Here is a 24,551-nt window from a genome sequence, read left to right as displayed (position 1 = left end):
GTTGAGAATCCAGAGCTGAGTCTGCATGCATCTGGATATTCTCCTTGAATTAGCCTTAAGATGTAGATCCTTGTATCACTGACTTTCCTTCAAGGTACCCCTACATGTGAGCAATTTCTATGTTCACTTATTTGTTCAAAATTTATTTCCTGAAATGCCTATGTCCAAGGTGAGGTAACCACTGTGAAGGATAAAAGTTGAACAAGAAAAGGTTCCTAACTTCAAAAGCATGCAATTTAGTCAAAGGAATAAGTACAGAAATAACTAATTCTTATAAAGCACAAAGTATAATATCTGACGTATAATAAATGTTCAATAAATGTTAGTAATAAAAATTTAAGTTCTTACTATACATACAACAGTAATGTATGAAGTACCACAAGTGAGATTTAAAAAAGAAAAACCTGTTGTCAATTTGGAAGGATACTGTAACTTACTGGAGGGGGCAGGTGGATCAGCAGGTATTTCATGAATGAGGTGGTATTTAAGGTGGTCCTTGAAAGATGGGTAGAATTCTGACAGGTAGAGATATGAGGAGAAGGTATATCAAGAAAAGGAAACAATGAACAAATGTATGGAGGCAGGAAAATGGAGGGGAGTATTTAAGGATTAATGGATACTTTGGTTTACATGTAAATACAGGGTTCATAAGGGTAAAAGGTAGATAATAAGGCTGGAAAGTAGGCTGGATCCAGGCCATTAAGTACCTTAAATGATAGGTCAAGGAGCTGGAAGTTAATTCAGTGAGGTAATAGGGAAGCACTGGAGGTTTCTGAACAGGGAAATTTAGTGATCAGAGCAATGCTTTACGAAGCTTTATCTGGAAGCAGTACATAAAGTCTAGAAGACTGGAGAGACTGGGCAGAGACTACCCACCAGGTATGCCATTAATGGGTTAGAGGTGTGCCTAAAGATGAATCCCTTCAGCCCTCAGGGCTTCGGGGGATTTGTGCAGCTGTAGCCTCAGGGCCAGCCATGTCCAGCCACGAGGAGGCATGATTTTTTATCTCAATGTGCTAAACAAATTTTAATAATTTTCCAAGTGTGTTATGATGTGAAAGAAGCACTAGACCAGAAAACCAGAGAAGACCAGGAAGGGTAGCAACACACATGTGATATCATGGGCAGCTGAGCAGCCTTCAAGGTAACAGTGGTAGGAATGACTCTGAGATTAACGGATGTGAGAGACATCAGGAGGGCAGAATTAACAGGATTTAAAGATTGACTGAATGTACAGAAATTTCTTTTTAAGTTTGCTCAAAATACTTGCAGAGAAATTCCAATGTTTAAAAAAGTCTAGGGTATGGTAAAGCTAATAGGTAGGTCGTAGAACTACAGATAGACGTCATCAGCATTGAGAAGAGAAACTCTGATATCCAAGTAACTGGCATGGAAGTTCACATAACTGAAGATAGAGGCCGGAAGAATGTAAATTCTTATAAGTATCTCTGAAATGCTCGAGAAAAGTATATAAGTCTCTCAGGAATAAACAGGATTGCTCAGCAATCTCATGCTTACTCAGGTCCTTTTCTTCGGCTTCCAGCACTGACAGAACATTAGGAAGGGGGTGAGGCAGAGAGACGGGTGAAGGAGGAGATGGTTACATTTAGGTCACAGCCGACACTTGAGCTACAGAGTTAAAACGGAGGAAAGGCACGAGGCGTGAGAGGGGGATGGATCCCATTTCATTTTCCCCCACTTCTTAAAAATATCTTAACACCTTTTAGTGGACAATTAAGTAATTTTTAGCATATACAGTTATGCAACTCTACATGCCATTTCATTTTACCTGACTGTGGAGTAATAAAAAAAAATAGCAAATATAAAAACTGAGGATGTTTCTAACCATAGAAACTCCACAGCACTGGGTTGGAGTCGTGGCTTTACTGATTTATTTGAACTCCACGGAAGGACTGGTAGCTCTACTACCTTTAGTTCAAGAGAAATGCTTTATATTTGGAAATAAGAATGAGAATTTTTACAAATAAAGGAGGAAGTAGCAATTCCTGGAGGAATTTTTATTTTTTCAGGTAAAACCTCTTATTTGTTAACTGTATCCTGTAGGAACATTTAGTTTTTGCAGTGTGATAAAAATGATCATTTTTATAGCATGACCCCAGGTGAACTTGGGCTTCAGAGCCTCCACCTTCCACCTGCTTTGCACCTCATCTGTACCTTTGTGGAGATTCTCCAGGGGCTCCAGCACTCCCCTCCGGAAGGAGGCCATGGGATCTTGAACACAGGACCGAAGGCTCAGCATGCTCTGTAGGTGAGGCTCCCGGAGAAGCTGCTCCCGATAGGCCGCCAGCTGCGGTGAGCGGCAGAGCAGGGCAGCAACATTGTGGACGAATTCCGGCACCAGGCAGGTGTAGGCATTATCTGCTTGGCAATAGTGATAGGCAACCACCTAAAAAAGAAAGATGAGAACACAGACAGGTTTATCAGTAGCAAGAGCAACAGTCATGGTTACTGTACAATCATTCTCTAACACTGTCTTCTGTCTCCCCACTCCTCAACTTCTTCAAGTAAAAATAAAAGCTGCTAAACTTTGAAACTGCCTGATTTATCTAAGATCAGAAATTTGACCCAATATTTCTCTTGTATATGTATGGTATCATAATTCATAATTAAAATTTATAAATACAAATTGAGTTTTCCCTCTGGATTTTAAGAAATAGGAAGCAGGCCTGAGAATAAAGATTTATATTAATCTCTCTAATATTTATTCAGCATAGAGTAGTAGAGGAAAGAGTCTGATATTGTAACAAAGCATTAGGGATAAAATAACCAGAGAAATGCCATATGTTAGACTCAACAAACATATGCTCCTAAGGCATATTTTAAAAATTATTAAAAAATTACAATTTCATTATAAACATCTTATAAAAAATAAAATGACTCTGACTTAAGAATTCTCACTAAGTATTTCCTGAGCACCCAGAGAGAATCAGAATTAGATAACAGGAAGCAGAAAAGGAGTGAGATTTTTGTCAGATGCAGGTGTTAAATTCAAAGAACTTAGAAAATGTATGCATCTTAATACCGTTCACCGTCTGGCCTGTCAGGCTGGAACCTGCAATTTTAAGCTCTGGTTTTTTTGTGTGTTTTTTTTGCCGTACGCGGGCCTCTCACTGTTGCGGCCTCTCCCGTTGTGGAGCACAGGCTCTGGATGCGCAGGCTCAGTGGCATGGCTCACAGGCCCAGTCGCTCCGCAGCATGTGGGATCCTCCCGGACCGGGGCACGAACCCGCGTCCCCTGAATCGGCAGGCGGACTCTCAACCACTGCGCCACCAGGGAAGCCCTGTTTTCTTTTTTTTGTTTGTTTGAATTTGCACAGGATTCGCTCTATACCTTCTGGTTGTTCCCTCTGCCTCAAGGTCAAGTGCAGAGGGTGATTTTAATCTAGACCACTCTGTTGGCTCAGTACTACCTACAAAAGTGATGGGATTGTGCAGATGACAAGAAACTGCAGGAGAGATTCAGCCTGAATGTATGGAAAGCATTGACATGGTGCTCAGAACATACAAGCGCACAGTAATGTTAGCTGATGCCGCCACCACCATCATCATTGCCTTCCTTCTCCTCTTTCATCACATCATCTCCATCAACATCACGGTCATCACCAAGGTTCTGTATACCCTCTCCTTTTCAGCTACTGGCTTTGTAACTACAGGCATTTGAAATTTGCCCTAGGAGCATGCATAGATATACCACTGGGACCCCAGCTCCTCAACCATCTCTCAGAGAACAGTCATCCACGAAAGTGTTCTGCTTTGAAAAGACTTAATCTAGCTCTTTAACAAATGCTGGGGTTTCCCTGGTGGCGCAGTGGTTAGGAGTCCGCCTGCCAATGCAGGGGACACTGGTCAAGCCCTGGTCTGCGAAGATCCCACATGCTGGGGAGCAACTAAGCTCATGCACCACAACTACTGAACCTGTGCTCTAGAGCCCATGAACCGCAACTACTGAGCCCATGTGCCACAATGACTGAAGCCCATGTGCCTAGAGCCCGTTCTCCGCAACAAGAGAAGCCACCACAGGGAGAAGCCCGTGCACCACACCAAAGAGTAGCCCCAGCTCGCCGCAACTAGAGAAAGCCCACGCGCAGCAACAAAGACCCAACGCAGCCAAAAATAAATAAATAAGTAAATAAATTAAAACAAAACAAAAACCCAAATGCTGGAAATGTCACTTTTTAAAAAACACCTGAAATTGTTCTCATTAAGCATTAAGAAAACTGAACAATACAGGAAATGTTACTACACATGTTAAGCTGAGGATAGGAATTGCTTGTGAGTGAAGCAATGATGTCTGAGCACAGTGTGGAACTGGAAATGAGGAAGTGTACTTAGAAATCTCCACTCCTTTCTGTAGACAGATTGATTACCGACCTTAAGCACAACATAAGGAACCCAAAGAGAAAACTTGGCAGCAATCCATCTGTGCTCTCAATGAACAGTGAATGTCAATGGTTATGCCCACAAGGACACAGATCTCCACTTTATAAAAAGCAAACAGCAAACCTCTGAATCAATATGAACTTTCATCATATTCTACCTCAATTGATTTCACATGTCGAGGCAAAGCACAGCTGAGCAAATCAGCTGTAACTTACCCTTTACCTAAAGTAACGGGATAGGAGTTTGAAGATAAAAATTCTAAGATTTAGGAAGAGGGTTCTTTTACTGATTTCATTAAAAATCATCTGCGCTCTTGGCTGTATGAGGTTTTATCTAACAAAGATCATTGCTAAAGTTGCCCCTTCTGTGGCTGCCTTTCTTTCTTTTAATTAAAAAAATTTTTAGGCATTCTAAATATAAAATCTCGATTCCTCTGAAGAATTCAGGCAGAAAGACCATTCAACATCTTCATGAAATTTGTAGTTTGACTCAGAACTGATCATCTACTAGACATTTCAAAGCAGCTACATAGTATGTAAATGTACACACAATCTGTCAAAAACACTTGGTACTTCCCCTTAAATTGTCTATTGACATTATCTACAACTTTTCCTACATATGCAAATAGGAAACAAGTCTGGGAATGTAGTTTTCTCCTGCATTCTCTCATTGTACTAGTGTTCAGTGATGGATAATAGATCACTCTCTACAGCTCTGAGGAAGTCATCACAGCCACCCATACTCAGTCACTATTATTACAACTTCTTGGAAATGGTTCAGAATTAGTCCACCCTCAATAAATCAGCAGGTAAAACCTTTCTGCTTGGTGAACTCTTGTCTCTCACAATGACCTGTTGAAATTTCATTTTCAGCTATGTTTTTCTTATGTTATTACTTTTTTTCCATCTCACATTTTCCTTATGTTAAATCTCTATACTTTTGATTAAAACAATTCTATCCAAAATATATCTAATATAACCAAAACTGTAGTAATTCTTTGAAGAGGACAGTGAGTAACTTTTAGATTAATGCTGTGAGGGAGGAAAAAAAAGGCCAGGTTTGTAGACTATACAGACCAAAAAAAAAAAAAAAAAAAAAAGAAGATTGGAGGTCAGTATCGCCTTGGGTATAAAAAGGTTTTGATTTAAAGCTATACACAAGAAATGATACAACTAAGCAAAATCCTCATCAAAGGCCTTAATCAAATGATTGAATGGCAGCAAACCTGTCAGGCTTGTGTTAAAAGTCCCAGGCCTTCACTCTTTAAAGAGTCTTTTCTACTTCAAATGAATAATCTGTGACAGGATTAAGCTAATCTCACATAAAGAAAAGGCAGCTTTGAATATCTGGAACTCATTTGGACATAAAAATTTAATTTACATCATGACTGGCATTTGCATTACTTAAATTCTAATGTTGTCATTGACCTTCCTTCAGGTCTGCTCTCATATTCTTATTCCCTGTCTCCTTCTCATCACTTCTTGAATGCCCTCACCACCACCTGATTGATTTCTGACTCAGCGCATCCCTTCCAACACTCCGGGTTACTTTGGCTTTTTGTGTTTCTAGGGACCTGAAGGCTCAGTGTCAAAAACTACTTTCTCTGCCTTTTCTCCTGTCCCTCAACTCTGACTCTAATCCCCATCCTGGGACTGGAAGCTAAGAATAATTCCAGACTTGGGTTCGGCCTCAGTAATTTTCCAGCTTGGAGCTCTAACTTTTTTTTTTGTCAGTAGGACTTTTATTTATTTTTTAAAACTTTTTATTTTGAGCTAATTTTAGACTTAAATGTTGCAAAAAGATGTGAGTTTCCGTATATCCCTTACCCAGCTTCCCTTAACATTTTATATAACCGTAGCATAATTATCAAAACCAGGAAATAACACTGGCACAACACTATTAACTAAAGGCAGTATTCGAATTTTGTCAGTTTTCCACTAATGAGCTTTTTCTTTTCCAGCATTCTATCCAGGACCCTGTGTTGCATTTAGTTGTCGTTTCTCCTTAAACTCCTGTAGTCTGTAAGAGCTCCTTAGTCTTTGTCTTTCATACCTTGACACTTTGGAAGAATCCTGATCTGTTATTTTGTTGAATATCAGTCAACGTGGGTTTGCCTAATGTTTTCCTCATATTCCAACTGAGACTTTTGGGCAAGAATACCACAAAAACAATGTTGTGTCACTCTCAGTGAATCATGTCATGGGGTTCATGATGTTGACATGTCTTGTTACCGGTGATGCTGACCTTGATCGCTTGGCTAAGATAAAGGTTTCTTCTACGTTTCTCTTCTGTAAAGTTACTGTCTTACCCTTTGTAGTTAATAAATATCTTGGGGGAGATACTTTGAGAGAATGCAAATCCTGTTTCTCCACAAGTTTTTGCCCATTACTTTTAGTATCCATCGGTGGCTGCTGTCTGCAACATTATTATTATTGTGATGCTGTACAACACGGTGACTATAGTTAACAATACTATGCTGTATAGTTGAAAGTGGCTAAGAGAGTAGATCTTAAAAGTTCTCATCACAAGAAAAAATTCTGTAACTACAGGAGCTGATGGGTATTAACTAAACTTAGTGTGGTAATCATTTCACAATATATACACATATCAAATCATTATGCTGTACATCTTTAACTAATACAATGCTATATGTCAATTCTATCTCAGTAAAACTGGGGGAAAAGCACTATGAGAGAGGAAATATAAGATGCTGGTACAACACATCTAAGTAACTTAGGAGAGCCAGAGAAGTCTTCTTGAAAGTAAAACTTAAGCTGAGATCTAAAGGATGAGGTGGAGTGAACAGGCACAGGAGTGTCCCAGGCAGAGGAAAGCAATACGTGCAAAGGCCCTCAGGCAAGACACAGCTTTACACTTTCAGGAAATCAGTTTTAGTGTGGCTACAGTGGAAGTGAGCTGGGGGTAGTAGGAGATAAGACAGAGCAGAGGTTTTTATCTGGGGTGGCTTTGCTCCCCACGGGACACTTGGCAACGTCTGGAGACAGCTTTGGTCATCACAACCGGGGGTGGGAGGATGCTACTGGATAGTGGGTAGAGACCAAGGACACTCCTACACACACTACAATAAACAGGAAGGCCCCAAACAAAGAATCCTCTGGCCCACAATGTCAATGGTGCTGAGGCTGAGAAAACCTGAGCTAGATATAAAAGGTAAAAGCCCTTTATGCTAATACATGTGATGTTTCAAGAAGGGAGTGTGGATTCCATTTAAGGGCAAGGAGGAGCCATTGACAGGTTTTATGTAGCAAGAAGAAAAATACGTTTTAGAAAGATTACTCAGGCTTCAGTATAGAGAACAGACTACAATTTAGTCACTCATTTAACACATATTTCTGTGCAAGGCATTGTGCTAGGAGCTGGGGATAGAGTGGTGAACAATAATTTAAATACTGACCATTCTGGTGAAGGAGACAGATAAAAAACACAAGATTGACAAAGGAATAAATAAGGTTGTTTCCCATATTCAGTATCCTGAATGTAGATGTAATCTGGGTCTCACTATAAAATTTCAGTGTTAATTTTTAGAGGAGAAAAGCCCTAGACACATTTTATAAAACATCATCTATAGGTTACTTGTTTAGTTCTGATCACATTTCTCCTAAAATGTAAATCTTTTAAAAAATACCCAACTGGAACATAAACCAAATCTTATACTTCACTGTTGTCATTTTTTGTTTTTCTCTCTCCATGTGTGTATGTGTGGCTTAAGTCTCTGTATTATGCTCAACACACATGTGTGAACTGCTGAAATGATCACTTCCTTGGCTGATAGCTTTAACAGTATCAGCAACAATCTCAGGAACCGTATCACTTGACATCCTCCTGATTTAGTACAGAACTAGTCTCTTGGCAAGGATGACATTTCAGTTTTCTTTCTTTCATAGATTTCCTTCGGTGAAAAAAACCTTTGCTTTTTGTATCACTGTGACACTTCTTAAAATTAGCTGGCTTCTCTAATTAGCTTTATTTCAGATGTATTAGCTTCTTAACATAAGGACTAAGCTAGTGACAATTTACCTAATGTGACAAGAGCTTCTAGATGCATAAAAACTTTTTTTAAAGACTTTTTTTTGGATGTGGACTGTTTTTAAAGTCTTTATTGAATTTGTTACAATATTGCTTCTGTTTCATATTTTGGTTTTTTGGCCGCAAGGTGTGTGGGATCTTAGCTCCTCAACCAGGGAAGCTAAGCTAAGCAAACCCGCACCCCCTGCATTGGAAGGTGAAGTCTTGACCACTGGACCACCAGGGAAGTCCTGCATAAAAACTTTTTGAAGAAGAATTTTAGGTCAGCAAAATTTCTGAAAGGTGCCCCTTCATTATGACTTCCTTACTTTAAAGCCACTCAATTATCGACAGATTTTCCAAAAGAACACTAAACAAAAATCCTTCCTGTCACACTACAGAGGCAGCACAGTGGTTAAAAGCATGGACTCTGGAGCCTGCCTGCCTCAGTTTAAATCTGGTCTCAAGTCACGTACTAGTTATCTCAGCAAGTTGTGTAACCTCAGAGCCTCTGTTTACCTGTGAAATGGAGAGAAGAAGAAGACTCACTTCATTGGGGTGAATACTGGCTCTGTATCCTAGCTCTGCCATTTACTAATAGTAAGACCTTGGGAAAATGAACTATCACTGAAGCACAGTTTCCTCATCTGTAAAATGGGGATGATAATGACCACCTCGCAGGCTTAAGAATGAAGAAGTGAAATAACAACTATAATGTAAAAAGTACTAAGCTCAACACGCATTAAGCCCTCAGTAAATGGAAGTCAGCCTCCCCTTGTCTGGGGAAGTCTGCATGTATGATCACTGGGTGGCAACAGACTGAAAGCCTGGAAAATCTTTGGTTGTTATAAAGTCACACACCCAGGAGAGGCCCCGGATGAGATCTCTGCACCGCTCTACTGTGATTATACTTCAGAACACGTAAGATTAACTGGAAACACATTTAAGAGATGTACACCTAGCAAAACCTGTTACTTCAAGTGGGAAGTGTTTCTTCAATAAATAAAATTGCTTGAAAGTTGTGACAAGAACTCTTCAATGTTCTCAATTACGAAGAAGCACAAGAAGCGGCAGGCATACCACGAAATACCAATGATAACTGATGATATACAAGCACCAACCCTAAGAACTCTGGCTAGCAAATCAAGAAGTTTTTCAAGGACACTTTTAGTTCTCGTATATTAGCTTACTTTATCAAAATACTAACTGGTTTGAAAAGATAATTTCTGCTTACCAGTTTGTTACAGATGAGAAGCAAGGTTGCTGGCTTCTGCTCTATGCTCCTACAGCACAAACTTACACCTGAACTGCAACCTGTGGCACAATGACTGGGATAATATTCAATTTTAATCTAAGGGGCCATTTGTTTTAGATTTTTTTTTTTAGTGTAAACTTCACAATATCCCATCTCTATGTGTGAACAGATGTATTTATATTTTGTTTAAGGAAGAAATAAGTGTGAAATTTTAAGTATGTTCCTTGAGTAAGTGTAAATAATCACTAATTTCTCACTTATAATATTTAACATTTTCCAAATATTGAACTAAACATCAATTTTAATCTAAAGGGCCATTTCTTATATAATGTTTAATATAAATTTAAAAATATCCCATTTCTAGGTACAAAAGACATTTATTTATATTTTGCTTAAGGAAGGTATAATCATGGAATTTAAAATGTGATCACTTTTCAAGTAAGTACAGTCACTAATTACCTACTAAAAATAAATAACATTTTCCAAATACTGAACATAAACATCTTGGGACTTTTTCTCTTGATGAGAGAGAGGCTAAGAAGTGACAGCATGGGGAGACTTCCTTTTTAGCACTCATCACCATCTGACATATTACATATTTGTTTGTTAATTGGCCTTTTCCCACCACAAAAATGTGGGCTACGTAACAGCAGGGATTGTGCCTGTCTTGTTCACTGCTTTAACTTCAATCTTGTGTTATAGGCATTCCAAGCATATATTCTAAATGAATAAATAAATGACTGTGATGATGAAAGCTCTTCAGCATTTGTGTATTTCTTTCTTTTTTTTTTTTTTAGCATTTGTGTATTTCTAAGATGACAGTTATTCTGATTGTTCTAAAGAAGAGGCAGGAGTCAGCTTAAATGGAATATTTAGAAAAGTAAAACAAAGATGTCTTTTTTTTCTTTTTTTTTTTGGCTCCACTGGGCCTTCGTTGCTATGCACGGGCTTTCTTTAGCTGCAGCAAGTGGGGGCTACTCTTCGTTGCGGTGTGCGGGTTTCTCATTGTGGTGGCTTCTCTTGTTGCAGAGCATGGGCTCTAGGTGTGTGGGCTTCAGTAGTTGCAGCACGCAGGCCCTAGAGCGTGCAGGTTTCAGTAGTTACAGTGCATGGGCTCAGTACTTGTGGTGCACTGGCTCTAAGGCATGTGGGCTTCAGTAGTTGTGGTGCGCAGGCTCAGTAGTTGTGGCTCGCGGGCTCTAGAGCAGAGGCTCAGTAGTTGTGGCACACAGGCTTAGATGCTCTGCGGCATGTGGGATCTTCCTGGACCAGGGATCGAACCTGTATCCCCTGCAGTGGCAGGCGGATTCTTAACCACTGGGCCACCAGGGAAGTCCTCCAAAGATGTCTTTTAAAGTTGCACTGACTTAGCAATGAATATAAGGGAAATCTCAGACCGTTTTCAGAAGCCCATTTATAAATGGATGTGTACCAATAAGTGGGGACAACTGAAAACGTATTTGGGGGAAATGTGCTGTTTCTGGCTATAAGCTGGACAGGATTTCTATGAGGAAATTAGAACCTTATGACATTGAAGATGGCTCCCTGTTCCTCATTACTAATTAATCATGCCAAGAGATTTCTTTAAATACTGGAGACAGGCACTCTGCACTCTATACTTCTCCTTAAAATCCTCAAAAATAAGGAGAATAAGAAACAGAAATGCAAACTCCATTGATTAGGAATATCTATCTCTAATCTTAGATTATAATATATAAAGATGGAAAGTGGATGTAGGATTAAACAACCTAACAGACAGAAGAAGGTGAAACAAATGCCTGCTGGGGTTAACAACAGGAATGAGCCAAATCATCTGTCAAACCTCAGAAAAGCATAGGAGTTAGAAGCACCAGGTACTATGGAAGATGGGGGTGAGGAAGGAAGTTGCAAACACAGAAACTATTATATGAAGTTTATATAAAGAGCAGTTAGATTCCCAGATATCCATCCCTATCCTGCCCAGCCAGGTGACTACATTCCCCAAAACCCACAGGAAAGAGAAATTAAAATCACTAGAGAAACTAAAGCAGAGAATCTAGGCTTAGGACACATAGAGTAGGTGAGAATCAGGTGCAGGACTGAAAACAAGGGGCTTAGGTAAAAGGCTGCAGCCTAAATGATGAAACTCCGCCACCTCCTACTAGCTCCAGAATGTTGGCGACCAGGTTATACACCCTCCAGGAAATTGGTGGATTCTTTGCTAGAACAGTGCAAGGAAAAAACTTATGGACACTGACTTTTGGGTTTTCCCATAAAGGCTGGTGGGTCATCTTAATGCTCTATAGTTAAGCTCTCCATATATACAAGCTTCCATCAGTTTTTTGGTGCCTAACTATTAAGGAAGAGATAAGAGAACATACTGCATCTATAAAACAAAAACAGTATGCTATAAAAAAGAGGGGTACAGGGACTTCCCTGGTGGTCCAGTGGTTAAGACTCTGTGCTTCCAATGCAGGGGGCTTGGGTTCAATCCCTGGTCAGGGAACTAAGATACCACATGCCAAGCGGTGCTGCCAAAAACTAAACTAAAAAAAAAAAAAAAATCTCAGCTTCCCTTGTGGCACAGTGGTTAAGAATCCACCTGTCAATGCAGGGGACACGGGTTTGATCCCTGGTCTGGGAAGATCCCACATGCCACGGAGCACCTAAGCCCATGCGCCACAACTACTGAGCCTGTGCTCCAGAGCCCGTGAGCCACAACTAGTGAGTCTGCACGCCACAACTACTGAAACCCGTGCGCCTACAGCCCGTGTTCTGCAACAAGAGAAGCCACCGCAATGAGGAGCCCGTGCACCGCAACGAAGAGTAGCCCCTGCTTGCTGCAACTAGAGAAAGCCTGCGTGCAGCAATGAAGACCTAATGCAGCCAAAAAAAAAAAACCTCAATTACAAAAAAAAGAAGGGAACAACTGGGGGAAATAAAGACCTATTGGAAATTAAAACTATGATAGCCAAAAAATTTTTTGTGAAAGGATTGAAAGGTAATGTTGAAGAAATCTCCTAAAAGTGGATAAACAAATAGGAAACAGAAAAGTTAAGAAGAGTAACAATACAGGCAATCTAATTTTTGACTAAAAGGAGTTGTAGAAGGAGAGAACAGAGGAAGTGGTGGTGAGAAAATTTTCAATAAATACTACAAAAGCATTTCCCTGAATCAAAAAATATCTCCAGGGCTCACTAGGTACCAACAGAATGTGAAAAAAAGACCCAAGAACAGTGGTGATAAAAAGAAGATTCTGGGCTTCCCTGGTGGCGCAGTGGTTGAGAGTCTGCCTGCCGATGCAGGGGACATGGGTTTGTGCCCCGGTCTGGTAAGATCCCACATGCCACGGAGCGGCTGGGCCCGTGAGCCATGGCCGCTGAGCCTGCGCGTCCGGAGCCTGTGCTCTGCAATGGGAGAGGCCACAACAGTGAGAGGCCCGCGTACCGCAAAAAAAAAAAAAAAGATTCTAAAAGCTTCTGGAGAGAAAAAAGGTATATATAAAGAATTAGGAATAAGAATAGTACCATATTATTTAATAGTAATACTGGAAGTTCAAGATGGATGCCTTCAAAATTCTGAGGGAAAATAATTTTTAACCTAGAATTATGTCAAACAAAGAGTAATGTATGAGAATGGAATAAAGATGCTTTTAGGAACATTAAGTCTCAAAAAACTTACCTCCTATGCATTCTTTCTTAGGAAGCTACCAGAGGACGTGCTCCGTCAAAATAAGGAATACAATCAAGAAAGACGATGACATGGGATCAAACACAAAAGGGAAGTAACAGGAATTTCCAGGATAACAAGTAGGTGGTAAGACTTGAGAGCATCCTAGGTCCAGATTAGCTCGATGGAGAGCTCTAGGATTTCCAGGGTTGGGGGGGGCGGAAATGTAACTGATGTGGAAAACTGTATTGAGAGGCATTTTACAAAGCATTAAGGCTTATGGAATGACAGCCATAGTTTTGAAGGAAAATAAGCAAACTTTACAATGAGGTATTTCATAACCCAGGAAAAACAAAACTGCTCAAGAAGAAAATGTTATCCTTGGTTCCACAGTGAACCATATTTGTGTAGTATTAATACTGAAAATACTGTAACATGGATTCAGACTAAAATCATGATATAACTGTACTGAGATGGTAGAGGGAGGAAGGAAGGTGAAAGAGCTAACATTCTCAACATCCATAATAAGAAGGAATAGATAATGTACAAAACTGATCAAAAAAGTTATAGCAGTATATGAATATTATTTAGAAACATGGAGGTAAACATCAGAGAAACATCTCCAAATGTTGAAAGTAGCTGCCTTTGGGGAGAGGGTGGGCTCAGGAGGGGAAAAGAATTTCTGGTTTTTATTATAAGTCTTTGAACATTACTTGATTTCCTAAACTATGTATATATGTTACTTTGATAAAAACAGAAAATTAAAATGCAAACATATAAAGAAGTTATGGATAGTGTGGTATAGCAGGAAGAGTTTTGAGCTAGGAATGAAAATACAAAGCTATTGATTACTTATACTGTGATCTTGGGTAAATCATACAACTTCTTTGAGTCTCAATTTCCTTATCTATTCATTGTGGGACTTTGGTTATTTCTAAGGGCCTTTCCAACAATAAGGTTCTGATTCCATAATAACGAAGTATTTTTCTAGGAACAGCAAAGAGAGAGAAACTTTTATCCATGTTCTCATGGTCCACCTGTACATACTTTTGTTCACTTTGCCAGGGGTCTCCCTACCATTGCCCCCTTGATGTTAAAATGGAACTAGCATGCCCGCAACCTGAGAATCCTATTGTACCTGCGAGGCTAGTCTCCGCATGGCCTCCTCCTGCCGCCTCCGCATTTCTGGCGTTCCTGGGCAGCTTCCACTGGTGATGGATGAGTGGGCTGAAGGTGGCTGTGTGAGTGGCAGCTCTCTGTTGGCATCCATATCTGTATTATAAAGATGAGATGTTTGCATCAGATAATCATAAAACTCTAAAGAAAGACTGGTTAAATCCCATTTGTTCTTTGATCCAGCAATTCTACTCTTAGGGGTATGTACCCAAGAGAATTAAAAACATATGTCCATGCAAAAACTTGTACACAAATGTTCAAAGAAGCAAGATTCATAATAGCCCCAAAACGGAAACAACCCAAATGTCCATCAACTGATGAATGGATAAAAGATGGTACAGCCTCACAGTCGAACATTACTCAACAATAATAAAAAGAAATGAAATACCAATATATGTTACAACATGGATAACCCTTGAAACGTTACACTCACTCAAAGAAGTCAGTTACAAAAGACCATATAGCATACGATTCTATTTATTTGAAATGCCCAGAATACGGAAATCCATAGGGACAAAAGGCAGATTAGTGGTTACCTAGGGGTAGAGATAGGGATTTAGGGGGGAAATGAAGACTGACTGCTAACGGGCATGGGATTTCTTTTAGGGGGGAATGACAAAGTTCTAAGATTATGGTGATTGCTGCACAACTGAGTGACTACAGTAAAAAGCAGTGAATTGAACCATTTAAATGGGTGAATTATACGGTACGTGAATTGTAGCTTAATAAAGCTGTTTTTTAAAAATTCCATTCGTTCACATTATTTAGGTGACATCTTAACTACTACTAGAAATTATAGACTCTATTTATAAATACAGACCATATTTTAAAAATGGGTACACAATAAGTAGACTGTTATTTGATGGTCAATAACTACTGAAAAGGAGAAGAAATAGGGGAAAATAGTTCTCATTTAACTCCCTACCAGTAGGACTTAATTGAGACTTCTTCCATCCAACTGGCAAAGTAAATTCCCTGGCCACTGCATAGAGTTCTGAATAAACTGTAGGGGGGTAGGTGTGGGAGACGGCAGTGAAAAAGACTGAAGAAATGTGCGCAGTAAAGTTCAGTGACTGTCACTGTATCATGCCTGTTGTTCACTCCCTCTGTCCACCCCATTCCCCCTTATCTGGTTTTGTGGGTAATTAGTGTCTGAGTACCTTCTGTCTTCTAGCTGTTCCCTTTTGGAGAGGCCCTCCTTTTTGTCTGGGTGTCTTTACTTTCCGCTTGGTATTCAGAGAACAGTAGAAATAAAAGTTAATAGGGAGGAGCAGTCAGCGTGCACAGCGAACTGGCAACACAGACTTCTGGAATGAGCAGAGTGGGGAGGGGAGGGGTTACTCACTGAACAGCTATTTGGGGACATGGCAGCTGTTGGCAAATGTCAAATCCAAACAGTAACTACCCTCAGACTTTCAGTGATAGGAAAATACAGTCTTGTAATTAGACCGAACTTCCCTAACTACTGTACTGAGTACACTTGTAGTTAATGTAACAATGCCTGGATTACACAACAGGTCCATTTTCACAAAATGTTTCCGTTCTCTGTACGTGTGTGTTGCGGGGTGGGTGGTGACGGTAGAGATTGATGGGGGAGTTGGGTTTGGGACGGGGTGTAGGTGGACAGCAAGATGACAGGCTAGTGCCTGCCTTGACAGCTTCTCTGTGCCTTCCCAGGGAAATGACAAGGAGGGGGCGGCTGGGGGCTGGGTGTCTGTGGGGGAAGGACAGAGCCAGGCAATGCAGTGCTGCAGGCTCGACTGCTCATGTCTTCCACAGCAGCGCTGCTCAGCGTGGAGGAGTGAGGGACAGAAGAAAGAATGACACAGGATGCAGAAACGGAGGTGGGGAGCTCCAATAATCTTCCACCTATTTTCATTACTACTACAACTGCATCACTGACTTAGGGTTGGGAAGGCCAGTGGGATCCCAAATACACCTATCAAAGCTGAATGTAAATTAAACTGTAAAACATTAAGCCAACTCTCTCTCGCTAAGACATCATTCTTATTCACTAATGAAAAAAATTCTGCTACTGCCAGTAACATTTTCAGTGCCGGCTCATAAAGTAACAGATCAATGCCGAAAAACAGCTTGTTCTTTATCAACCACTTATTCTTTTTTTTTTTTTTCCCTCAAAGAAATATCTTTAAATTGGTTAAGATATATTCAGTTCATATTTGTTTACAGAAATAACAAATATAAAACAGAAACATACAGATCACTGATTTTTTTTTTAAAAAAGTAACATTTTTGAGCGCTAATACTTGAAAAGCTTTAACCAAAACCTCGTAAGGATAATACAAGAAAGACAAAACATTTGTCCTCAAAACTAGAAAATTTAATGAGAGCCAGCTCTAAAACAAACTGAAGTTAGATTTTATTATTAATCATTTGCATAACAGAAAATGAAAATTTTACAGATGTGTGTAGCTACTGGGGTAATTTCAAGAGTTGATTTTGTTTTTCAGAGTTAATATTTAAATACCAGTAAATGACATCAACCACTTATTCTTGACCATTCTTAAGTGGTTCGGTTAAGATGGCAGAGGTGGAATGTAGTTTGGACATCAAAGCGGACAACAAAAATTATTACATCAAATTACGACAAGGCAATGCTGGTTCTGTGTAGTTCTGATAAATATATAACCACATACTCGATCCCCTTTAACACCTTTTCAAGTTTTCTACGTTAACTATCAGGTCAAATCTATAGTCTTGACATGTGGACATTTATCACATGAATGGGGTATTTTTAGAGTTTCTCTGGAGGTAAAAGGCAACGGATGTTAGAGAATAACTTAATGAACTATCTTTAAAGGACCTCTGCTTTGGGGAGCACATGGGCTGTTTTCTATTAACTCCTGCTCTCCCAGGCTTAGAGGGGGCACTTCCAGGCACCTTTGCTTTCAGAGAAAGCAGCTCTTCTTGCCCTTGAGCCATGATTCTACCATCTGTTATCTGCAACAGTGATGGATATATAGAGGAGTCAGAGAGACTATTACCTAGCTGGTTTTCTTTCTGACACACTCAAATAGTTAACCTCTTGGATTACGCAGATAAGAAGTAGTCTGGCGTGATATTTAAGCTAAGCACTCTAACGAAAATACTGGAATAGGTATGGAAAGTTACTTTCAACCATGCAGACATCTTAGAATCACAGAATTTTAGCATAGGAATGAATCTTAAAGATCACCTAATCCCACTGACTTATTTTACAGATGACAAAAACCAAGGTCTAAAGAATTAAAGTAAAATTCTCAAGGTTACAAAGTATAGTAAGTTTGAGCGCTGGAGCCAAACTATGGGCTCTTGACTCCCATGACATTATGCCAATCTACCTCAGATAAACTTAATCCAGAAACTAAGCATGATACTGCTCTTAAGACATGAATTCTTCCATACCAATTCTTACCATACCCTGGCAAATGGGACTCTTGATCCAACAAGTTTTCTTTCTAGACACTAGTTCTTCTACGTGTCAGATATCCATAAGTTTACCAGAGGCAATCTGACTACTTAACAACATGAAACAGGAATTAATTTCAACAGGAAGCCAGGATGTTTGGAGGGTGTCCAGTGAGTTCCTGTTGACTTCCCACAGCACCGTTCTAGACTCTGTAACTACAATACTATGATCCCAAACAAACCATTTCTAGTGGTTGCTGTCTGGAAATCTGTGGTGAGCTAGATTATTGATTTGGACTAGCAGGGCAAGAGTTTCTTTTTGTTTTCTTATAACTAGCAGAAGCCAGGTAGACTGGTTCGATACATATAGTGTGTATAGGAAGAACCCCTATACATTTCTTTTTATCTCCTTTACTCAAGGGAGTTCCATCAATAAGGAGAGGGAGCACAGCAAAATGCATGACACTGGCCTCTGAAACCAGACTGCTTAGGCTCAAATTCTAGTTTCACTATTTACTGGCTACGAAACCTGGGAGGCTTACTTAACCTCTCTGAGCCTTAAACCACTTATCTGTGAAAGGAAGATAACAGGAACTACCTCTCTGAAAGAGATAAGAGGGTTGGATGAATGCATGTTTGTTAAGCTCTTAGAGAGTGCCTGGTACTAAGGACCATATAAGTATTTTAAAAACAAATAAACAGGATCCTGATGGCGATCATTAAGCTGCACCTGCCTGTGATGAAAGAAGCATAAATATATATGAGATCTCAGCATCTTTTCACATAGAAGCAGGAGAAACCCTTCAAAGACACAATGAAGTTCAAGCCCAAGCAGTGCAACACTGACATCGATCGCAAGGAAATGAAGGCCGCAAACAGATTGTGCCGGTGTGAACAGGAAGCCTGCACACAGGCTGAGCAAAAGCTGACAGTGATGGATGCAAACAAGCTCTTATGGGCAATTGCTGTAGTCATCATCCAAAGGACAGACCAGCCAGAGAGTCAGGAGGGAAGAGGCATACATTTATTCTGAGAGAAAGGTTTTTTCAGTCACTCTCAGGTGACTGTTGGATATGTGGGTTAAATGTCAACAGAGTATTACATTCTTTCCCTCGACTCTGAGTTAATGGTCCTCACGTGCCAGTCAGGTTTTGCAGATCAGAAAATGAAAGGATATAAGACTTAATACAAAGATGCCGGAAAAAATTTCAGAGCAATGAAGCATGGAGTTATTTAAAAAAAAATTTTTTTAGTGTTTTTTTTTTTAACATCTTTATTGGAGTATAATTGCTTTACAATGGTGTGTTAGTTTCTGCTTTATAACACAGTGAATCAGCTATACATTTACATATATCCCCATATCTCCTCCCTCTTGTGTCTCCCTCCCACCCTCCCTATCCCACCACATGGAGTTCTTTAAAAAGGGATACATACGTTTCGGGGAGGCATGTGGGCTGTCTGAGGCGATCTGTCTCATCCGTGTTCCGTGGCAGCTGAGGGCCACCAGTCTGGAGACGATGGCGGTTTTGCCGAACCCAATGTTCCCCACGATCACTACTCCTTGGTTCACGCTGGCATTTGAACTCTGAAGTTGAGCATCTATTTCATGGAAAACCCAATCCCGGCCAACAAACACTGACTCTGTAGTGATGCTGGGCACTTCAAAGAGCAGCGGCTTCAGGGAGATATCGGGAGGCCTGTAAGGTGCAAAGCGAACTGGAAGGAACAATAAGAGAACACAAAACTTAGGCCAAACCATCAACATTGAAGAAATAAACAAAAAAACCAGTATGGTTTAGGAGACCACTGGGAGTTATAGTATGATGGTATTCTGGGTTATTCAGAAAATAATAAAACTCTGAATTTTGGTTCTACACAGATAAGCAATGGCACATGAGCTAGAGCTATTTGATACTGTAGCTGGCAGAACACAAGCATAGGTAAAACAGTAATAATTTACGTTATAGGCAGAAAGTCAGGGTGATATTCAAAATTATTAAGCAATGGAGATGGCCCAGGCACCGGCAATCAGGATGGATGCAAAAGTAACAAAATGCAGGGTTCTTAAGGCCTCCTTCTATGCCTGGGGATAACCTTCAAAATGTTGGATTGTGGGGAGATGTAGGGTTGGAGTTTCTGGGGGAGAGGCTGGGGTGTGGCAGGGAATCGGGACGGCTTACAGCGTCAGTCCTGTAGAAAGCAATGTAAAGAGAACTTGTGTCTTTAAAAATACCAATAAAAACAGTAATTCCTTTAAGTTCACAATGGTAGTTTTTAAAAATCTAGTAAGTATATTAAGGGAAGCAAACCCCTAAAAACTGTGATGGTTAAAAGGTTTTCACTATGTTAAGCAGTCAAGGAAGCAGAAACCAAATTTTCATTTAATGTCTCTGCACCTGTAATGCTTGTATTCATGCCAACTGAAGAAAAAAAAAGATTTCTGGTTTACACACACACGTCTTGGGGACAAATCCCTATTGCTTTTCTTGAGATTTTTTTCTGTGCTTATGTAGTTGTGAGATGCGCTAAGGGCCAACCAAGCACGAGCTCTACCTGCTCTCTAAAAACGCATAACAGATATAACCTGGTTTCAATGATCAACCTTCTAATTACATTGACGGTAAAAACAAGTCCTGCCTGACCTCCCTCATCTGCGTTAAATGCCTTCATAACTCTTTCTTTTTTTTTGGGCCACACTGTGTGGCCTGTGGGATCTTAGTTCCCCGACCAGGGAACGATCCTGGGCCCCCAGCAATGAAAGCCCGGAATCCTAACCACTGGACTGCCAGGGAATTCCCTTTTTAACTGTTTCAAGAGCAGTTCTACATGTATCTTTTGTTTTCATTTTATTATTTTTTAAAAGTTCATTTTCTGTATCATTTACCTTAGCACAGTACCCTGACACACAGTAGAGCACAGTACCTTGACACACAGTAGATGCTAAATAAATGCTTACTGAAAGAATTAATTAAAAACAAGGTATTACACTCTCACCCCATTTTATATTTTGAAGAATAAAGTCCAGGGGTGGGAAGGGAACGAGGATAGGAGAAAGGGAAATCACAAAGCGGGAAATCAGATCTATTAGTATGGCTTATATTACTCTAGAACATACTTAAACCACTTATACATCATAAATTGGGATCTGGAGATGGCAGCTTACTCAAAAAACACACACAAGCACACTTCATGTAAACACTCATTTAAAACCGTCTGAAAGCCATTAGAATGATAGCTGAGCATTTTCAAAAAGGTAACAATTCCAGGGCTTCCCTGGTGGCGCAGTGGTTGAGAGTCCGCCTGCCGATGCAGGGGACACGGGTTCGTGCCCTGGTCCGGGAAGATCCCACATGCCGCAGAGCGCCTAGGCCCGTGAGCCATGGCCACTGAGCCTGCGTGTCCGGAGCCTGTGCTCCGCAACGGGAGAGGCCACCACAGTGAGAGGCCCACGTACCGCAAAAAAAAAAAAAAAAAGAAGGTAACAATTCCAAAAGTAGTACAAAAATTAAAAATATAAAGCCAAACTCTAATAATAGAAGCAAACTGTTTCCTATGTAAGTTTTAAAATGTCCCAAATTTTCACTAAAAAAAAAAAGGCTGTGGAGATACACCTACATGGTTACTTATAATTTCCTGATTCACATCTCCTTATCAGAACGTACTCTTTTAAAATACACATATAATTACAGAATTAAGTGAAAAATTAGACTTTAATTTGCTAAAAATATTAATTCTAGTGTCTTAGCTAAACAGATTCTATTTTATTTTTCTTAAACATTATTTTATTGAGCCTCACATGCCATAAAATTCACCCTTTTAAAGCATACAATTTGGTGATTTTTAGTATATTCACAAAGTTGCAAACATCACTATTTAATTCCGGAACATTTCCATCATTGCCCTCCAAAAAACCACACACCCATTAGCTGTCACTCTCTAGTCTCCGTTTCCCCCAGCCCCTGGCAACCAGAGAATTTCTGTCTTTACAGATTTGCCTATTCGAGACAGTTCACATATATATTATCATATGATATGGGGCCTTTTGTGTCTGGCTTCTTTCATTTAGCATGTTTTTCAGGTTCATCCATGTTGTAGCATGTATCATTACTTCATCCTTTTTACTGCTGAACAATATTCCATTATACGGATATATCACATTTTGTTTATCCCATTTATCAGCTGACAAAAATTTGGGTTGTTTCCACTTTTTGTCTATTATGAATCATGCTACTATGAACATTCATGTACAAGTTTCTTTGCTTCTTTTTCTTTTTTAAAATTAATGACTAAATTTTTTAAACATCTTTATTGGAGTATAAGTGCTTTACAATGGTGTGTTAGTTTCTGCTGTAAAACAAAGTGAATCAGCTATACATATACATATATCCCCATATCCCCTCCCTCTTGCGTCTCCCTCCCATCCTCTCTATCCCACCCCCCTAGGGGGTCACAAAGCACCGAGCTGATCTCCCTGTGCTATGTGGCTGCTTCCCACTAGCTATCTATTTTACCCTAGGTTCTTCAGAACCACTTTTTTTTTTTTAGATTCCATATATATGTGTTAGCATACGGTATTTGTTTTTCTCTTATTGACTTACTTCACTCTGTATGACAGACTCTAGGTCCTTCCACCTAACTACAAATAACTCAATTTCATTTCTTTTTATGGCTGAGTAATATTCCATTGTATATATGTGCCACATCTTCTTTATCCATTCATCTGTTGATGGACACTTAGGTTGCTTCCATGTCCTGGCTATTGTAAATAGTGCTGCAATGAACATTGTGGTACATGACTCTTTTTGACTTATGGTTTTCTCAGGGTATATGCCCAGTAGTGGGATTGCTGGGTCATATGGTAGTTCTATTTTTAGTTTTATAAGGAACCTCCATACTGTTCTCCATAGTGGCTGTATCAATTTACATACCCACCAACAGTGCAAGAGCGTTCCCTTTTTTCCACACCCTCTCCAGCATTTATTGTTTGTAGATTTTTTGATGATGGCTATTCTGACAAGTGTGAGGTGATACCTCATTGCAGTTTTGATTTGCATTTCTCTAATGATTAGTGATGTTGAGCATCCTTTCATGTGCTTGTTGGCAATCTGTATATCTTCTTTGGAGAAATGTCTGTTTAGGTCTTCAGCCCATGTTTGGATTGGGTTGTTTGTTTTTCGGATATTGAGCTGCATGAGCTGTTTGTATATTTTGGAGATTAATCCTTTGTCGGCTGCTTCATTTGCAAATACTTTCTCCCATTCTGAGGGTTGTCTTTTCGTCTTGTTTATGGTTTCCTTTGCTGTGCAAAAGCTTTTAAGTTTCATTAGGTCCCATTTGTTTATTTTTGTTTTTATTTCCATTTCTCTAGGAGGTGGGTCAAAAAGGATCTTGCTGTGATTTATGTCACAGAGTGTTCTGCCTATGTTTTCCTCGAAGAGTTTTATAGTGTCTGACTTTACATTTAGGTCTTTAGTCCATTCTGAGTTTGTTGTATACAGTGTTAGGGAGTGTTCTAATTTCATTCTTTTACATGTAGCTGTCCAGTTTTCCCAGCATCACTTACTGAAGAGGCTGTCTTTTCTCCATTGTATATTCTTGCCTCCTTTATCAAAGATAAGGTGACCATATGTGTGTGGGTTTATCTCTGGGCTTTCTATCCTGTTCCATTGATCTATATTTCTGTTTTTGTGCCAGTACCATACTGTCTTGCTGACTGTAGCTTTGTAGTATAGTCTGAAGTCAGGGAGCCTGATTCCTCCAGTTCTGTTTTTCTTTCTCAAGATTGCTTTGGCTATTCGGGGTCTTTTGTGTTTCCATATAAATTGTGAATTTTTTTGTTCTAGTTCTGTGAAAAATGGCAATGGTAGTTTGATAGGAATTGTACTGAATCTGTAGATTGCTTTGGGTAGTATAGTCATTTTCACAGTGTTGATTCTTCCAATCCAAGAACATGGTATATCTCACCATCTGTTTCTATTATCTTTAATTTCTTTCATCAGTATCTTAAAGTTTTCTGCATACATGTCTTTAGTCTCCTTAGGTAGGATTATTCCTAGGTATTTTAGTCTTCTTGTTGCAATAGTAAATGGGAGTGTTTCCTTAATTTCTCTTTCAGACTTTTCGTCATTAGTGTATAGGAATGCAAGAGATTTCTGTACATTAATTTTGTATCCTGCTACTCTACCAAATTCATTGATTAGCTCTAGTAGTTTTCTGGTACCATCTTTAGGATTCCCTATGTATAGTATCATGTCATCTGCAAACAGTGACAGTTTTACTTCTTCTTTTCCGATTTGGATTCCTTTAATTTCTTTATGTCTCTGATTGCTGTGGCTAAAACTTCCAAAACTATGCTGAATAGTAGTGGTGAGAGTGGGCAACCTTGTCTTGTTCCTGATCTTAGTGGAAATGGTTTCAGTTTTTCACCATTGAGGATGATGTTGGCTATGGGTTTGTCATATATGGCCTTTATTATGTTGAGATAAGTTCCCTCTAGGCCTACTTTCTGGAGGGTTTTTATCATAAATGGGTGTTGAATTTTGTCGAAAGCTTTTTCTGCATCTATTCAGATGATCATATGGTTTTCATCCTTCAATTTGTTAATATGGTGTATCATATTGATTGATTTGCATATATT

At 39.6% G+C, this 24,551-nt stretch overlaps 1 protein-coding gene across 10 annotated transcripts in view; it reads right to left on the bottom strand.

The window, feature by feature from the left end:
- Positions 1–24,551, bottom strand: part of TANC2 (tetratricopeptide repeat, ankyrin repeat and coiled-coil containing 2) — a 357,810-nt gene that overhangs the window by 77,234 nt on the left and 256,025 nt on the right. For all 10 annotated transcript variants that reach the window (XM_073797499.1, XM_073797503.1, XM_073797500.1 and 7 more), the window contains 3 exons: positions 19,349–19,630; positions 14,469–14,602; positions 2,176–2,407 (listed from right to left, as the gene is read on the bottom strand). In XM_073797499.1, coding sequence (XP_073653600.1) covers positions 2,176–2,407; positions 14,469–14,602; positions 19,349–19,630 — 648 coding nt within the window. The remainder of the gene's footprint in view (positions 1–2,175; positions 2,408–14,468; positions 14,603–19,348; positions 19,631–24,551) is intronic.

Source organism: Tursiops truncatus, chromosome 20, assembly GCF_011762595.2.
Source record: "Tursiops truncatus isolate mTurTru1 chromosome 20, mTurTru1.mat.Y, whole genome shotgun sequence".
NCBI classification, from domain to species: domain Eukaryota; kingdom Metazoa; phylum Chordata; class Mammalia; order Artiodactyla; family Delphinidae; genus Tursiops; species Tursiops truncatus.
The sequence above is the reverse complement of the archived record's forward strand: the minus strand, read 5'-3'. Positions and strand labels throughout refer to the sequence as shown.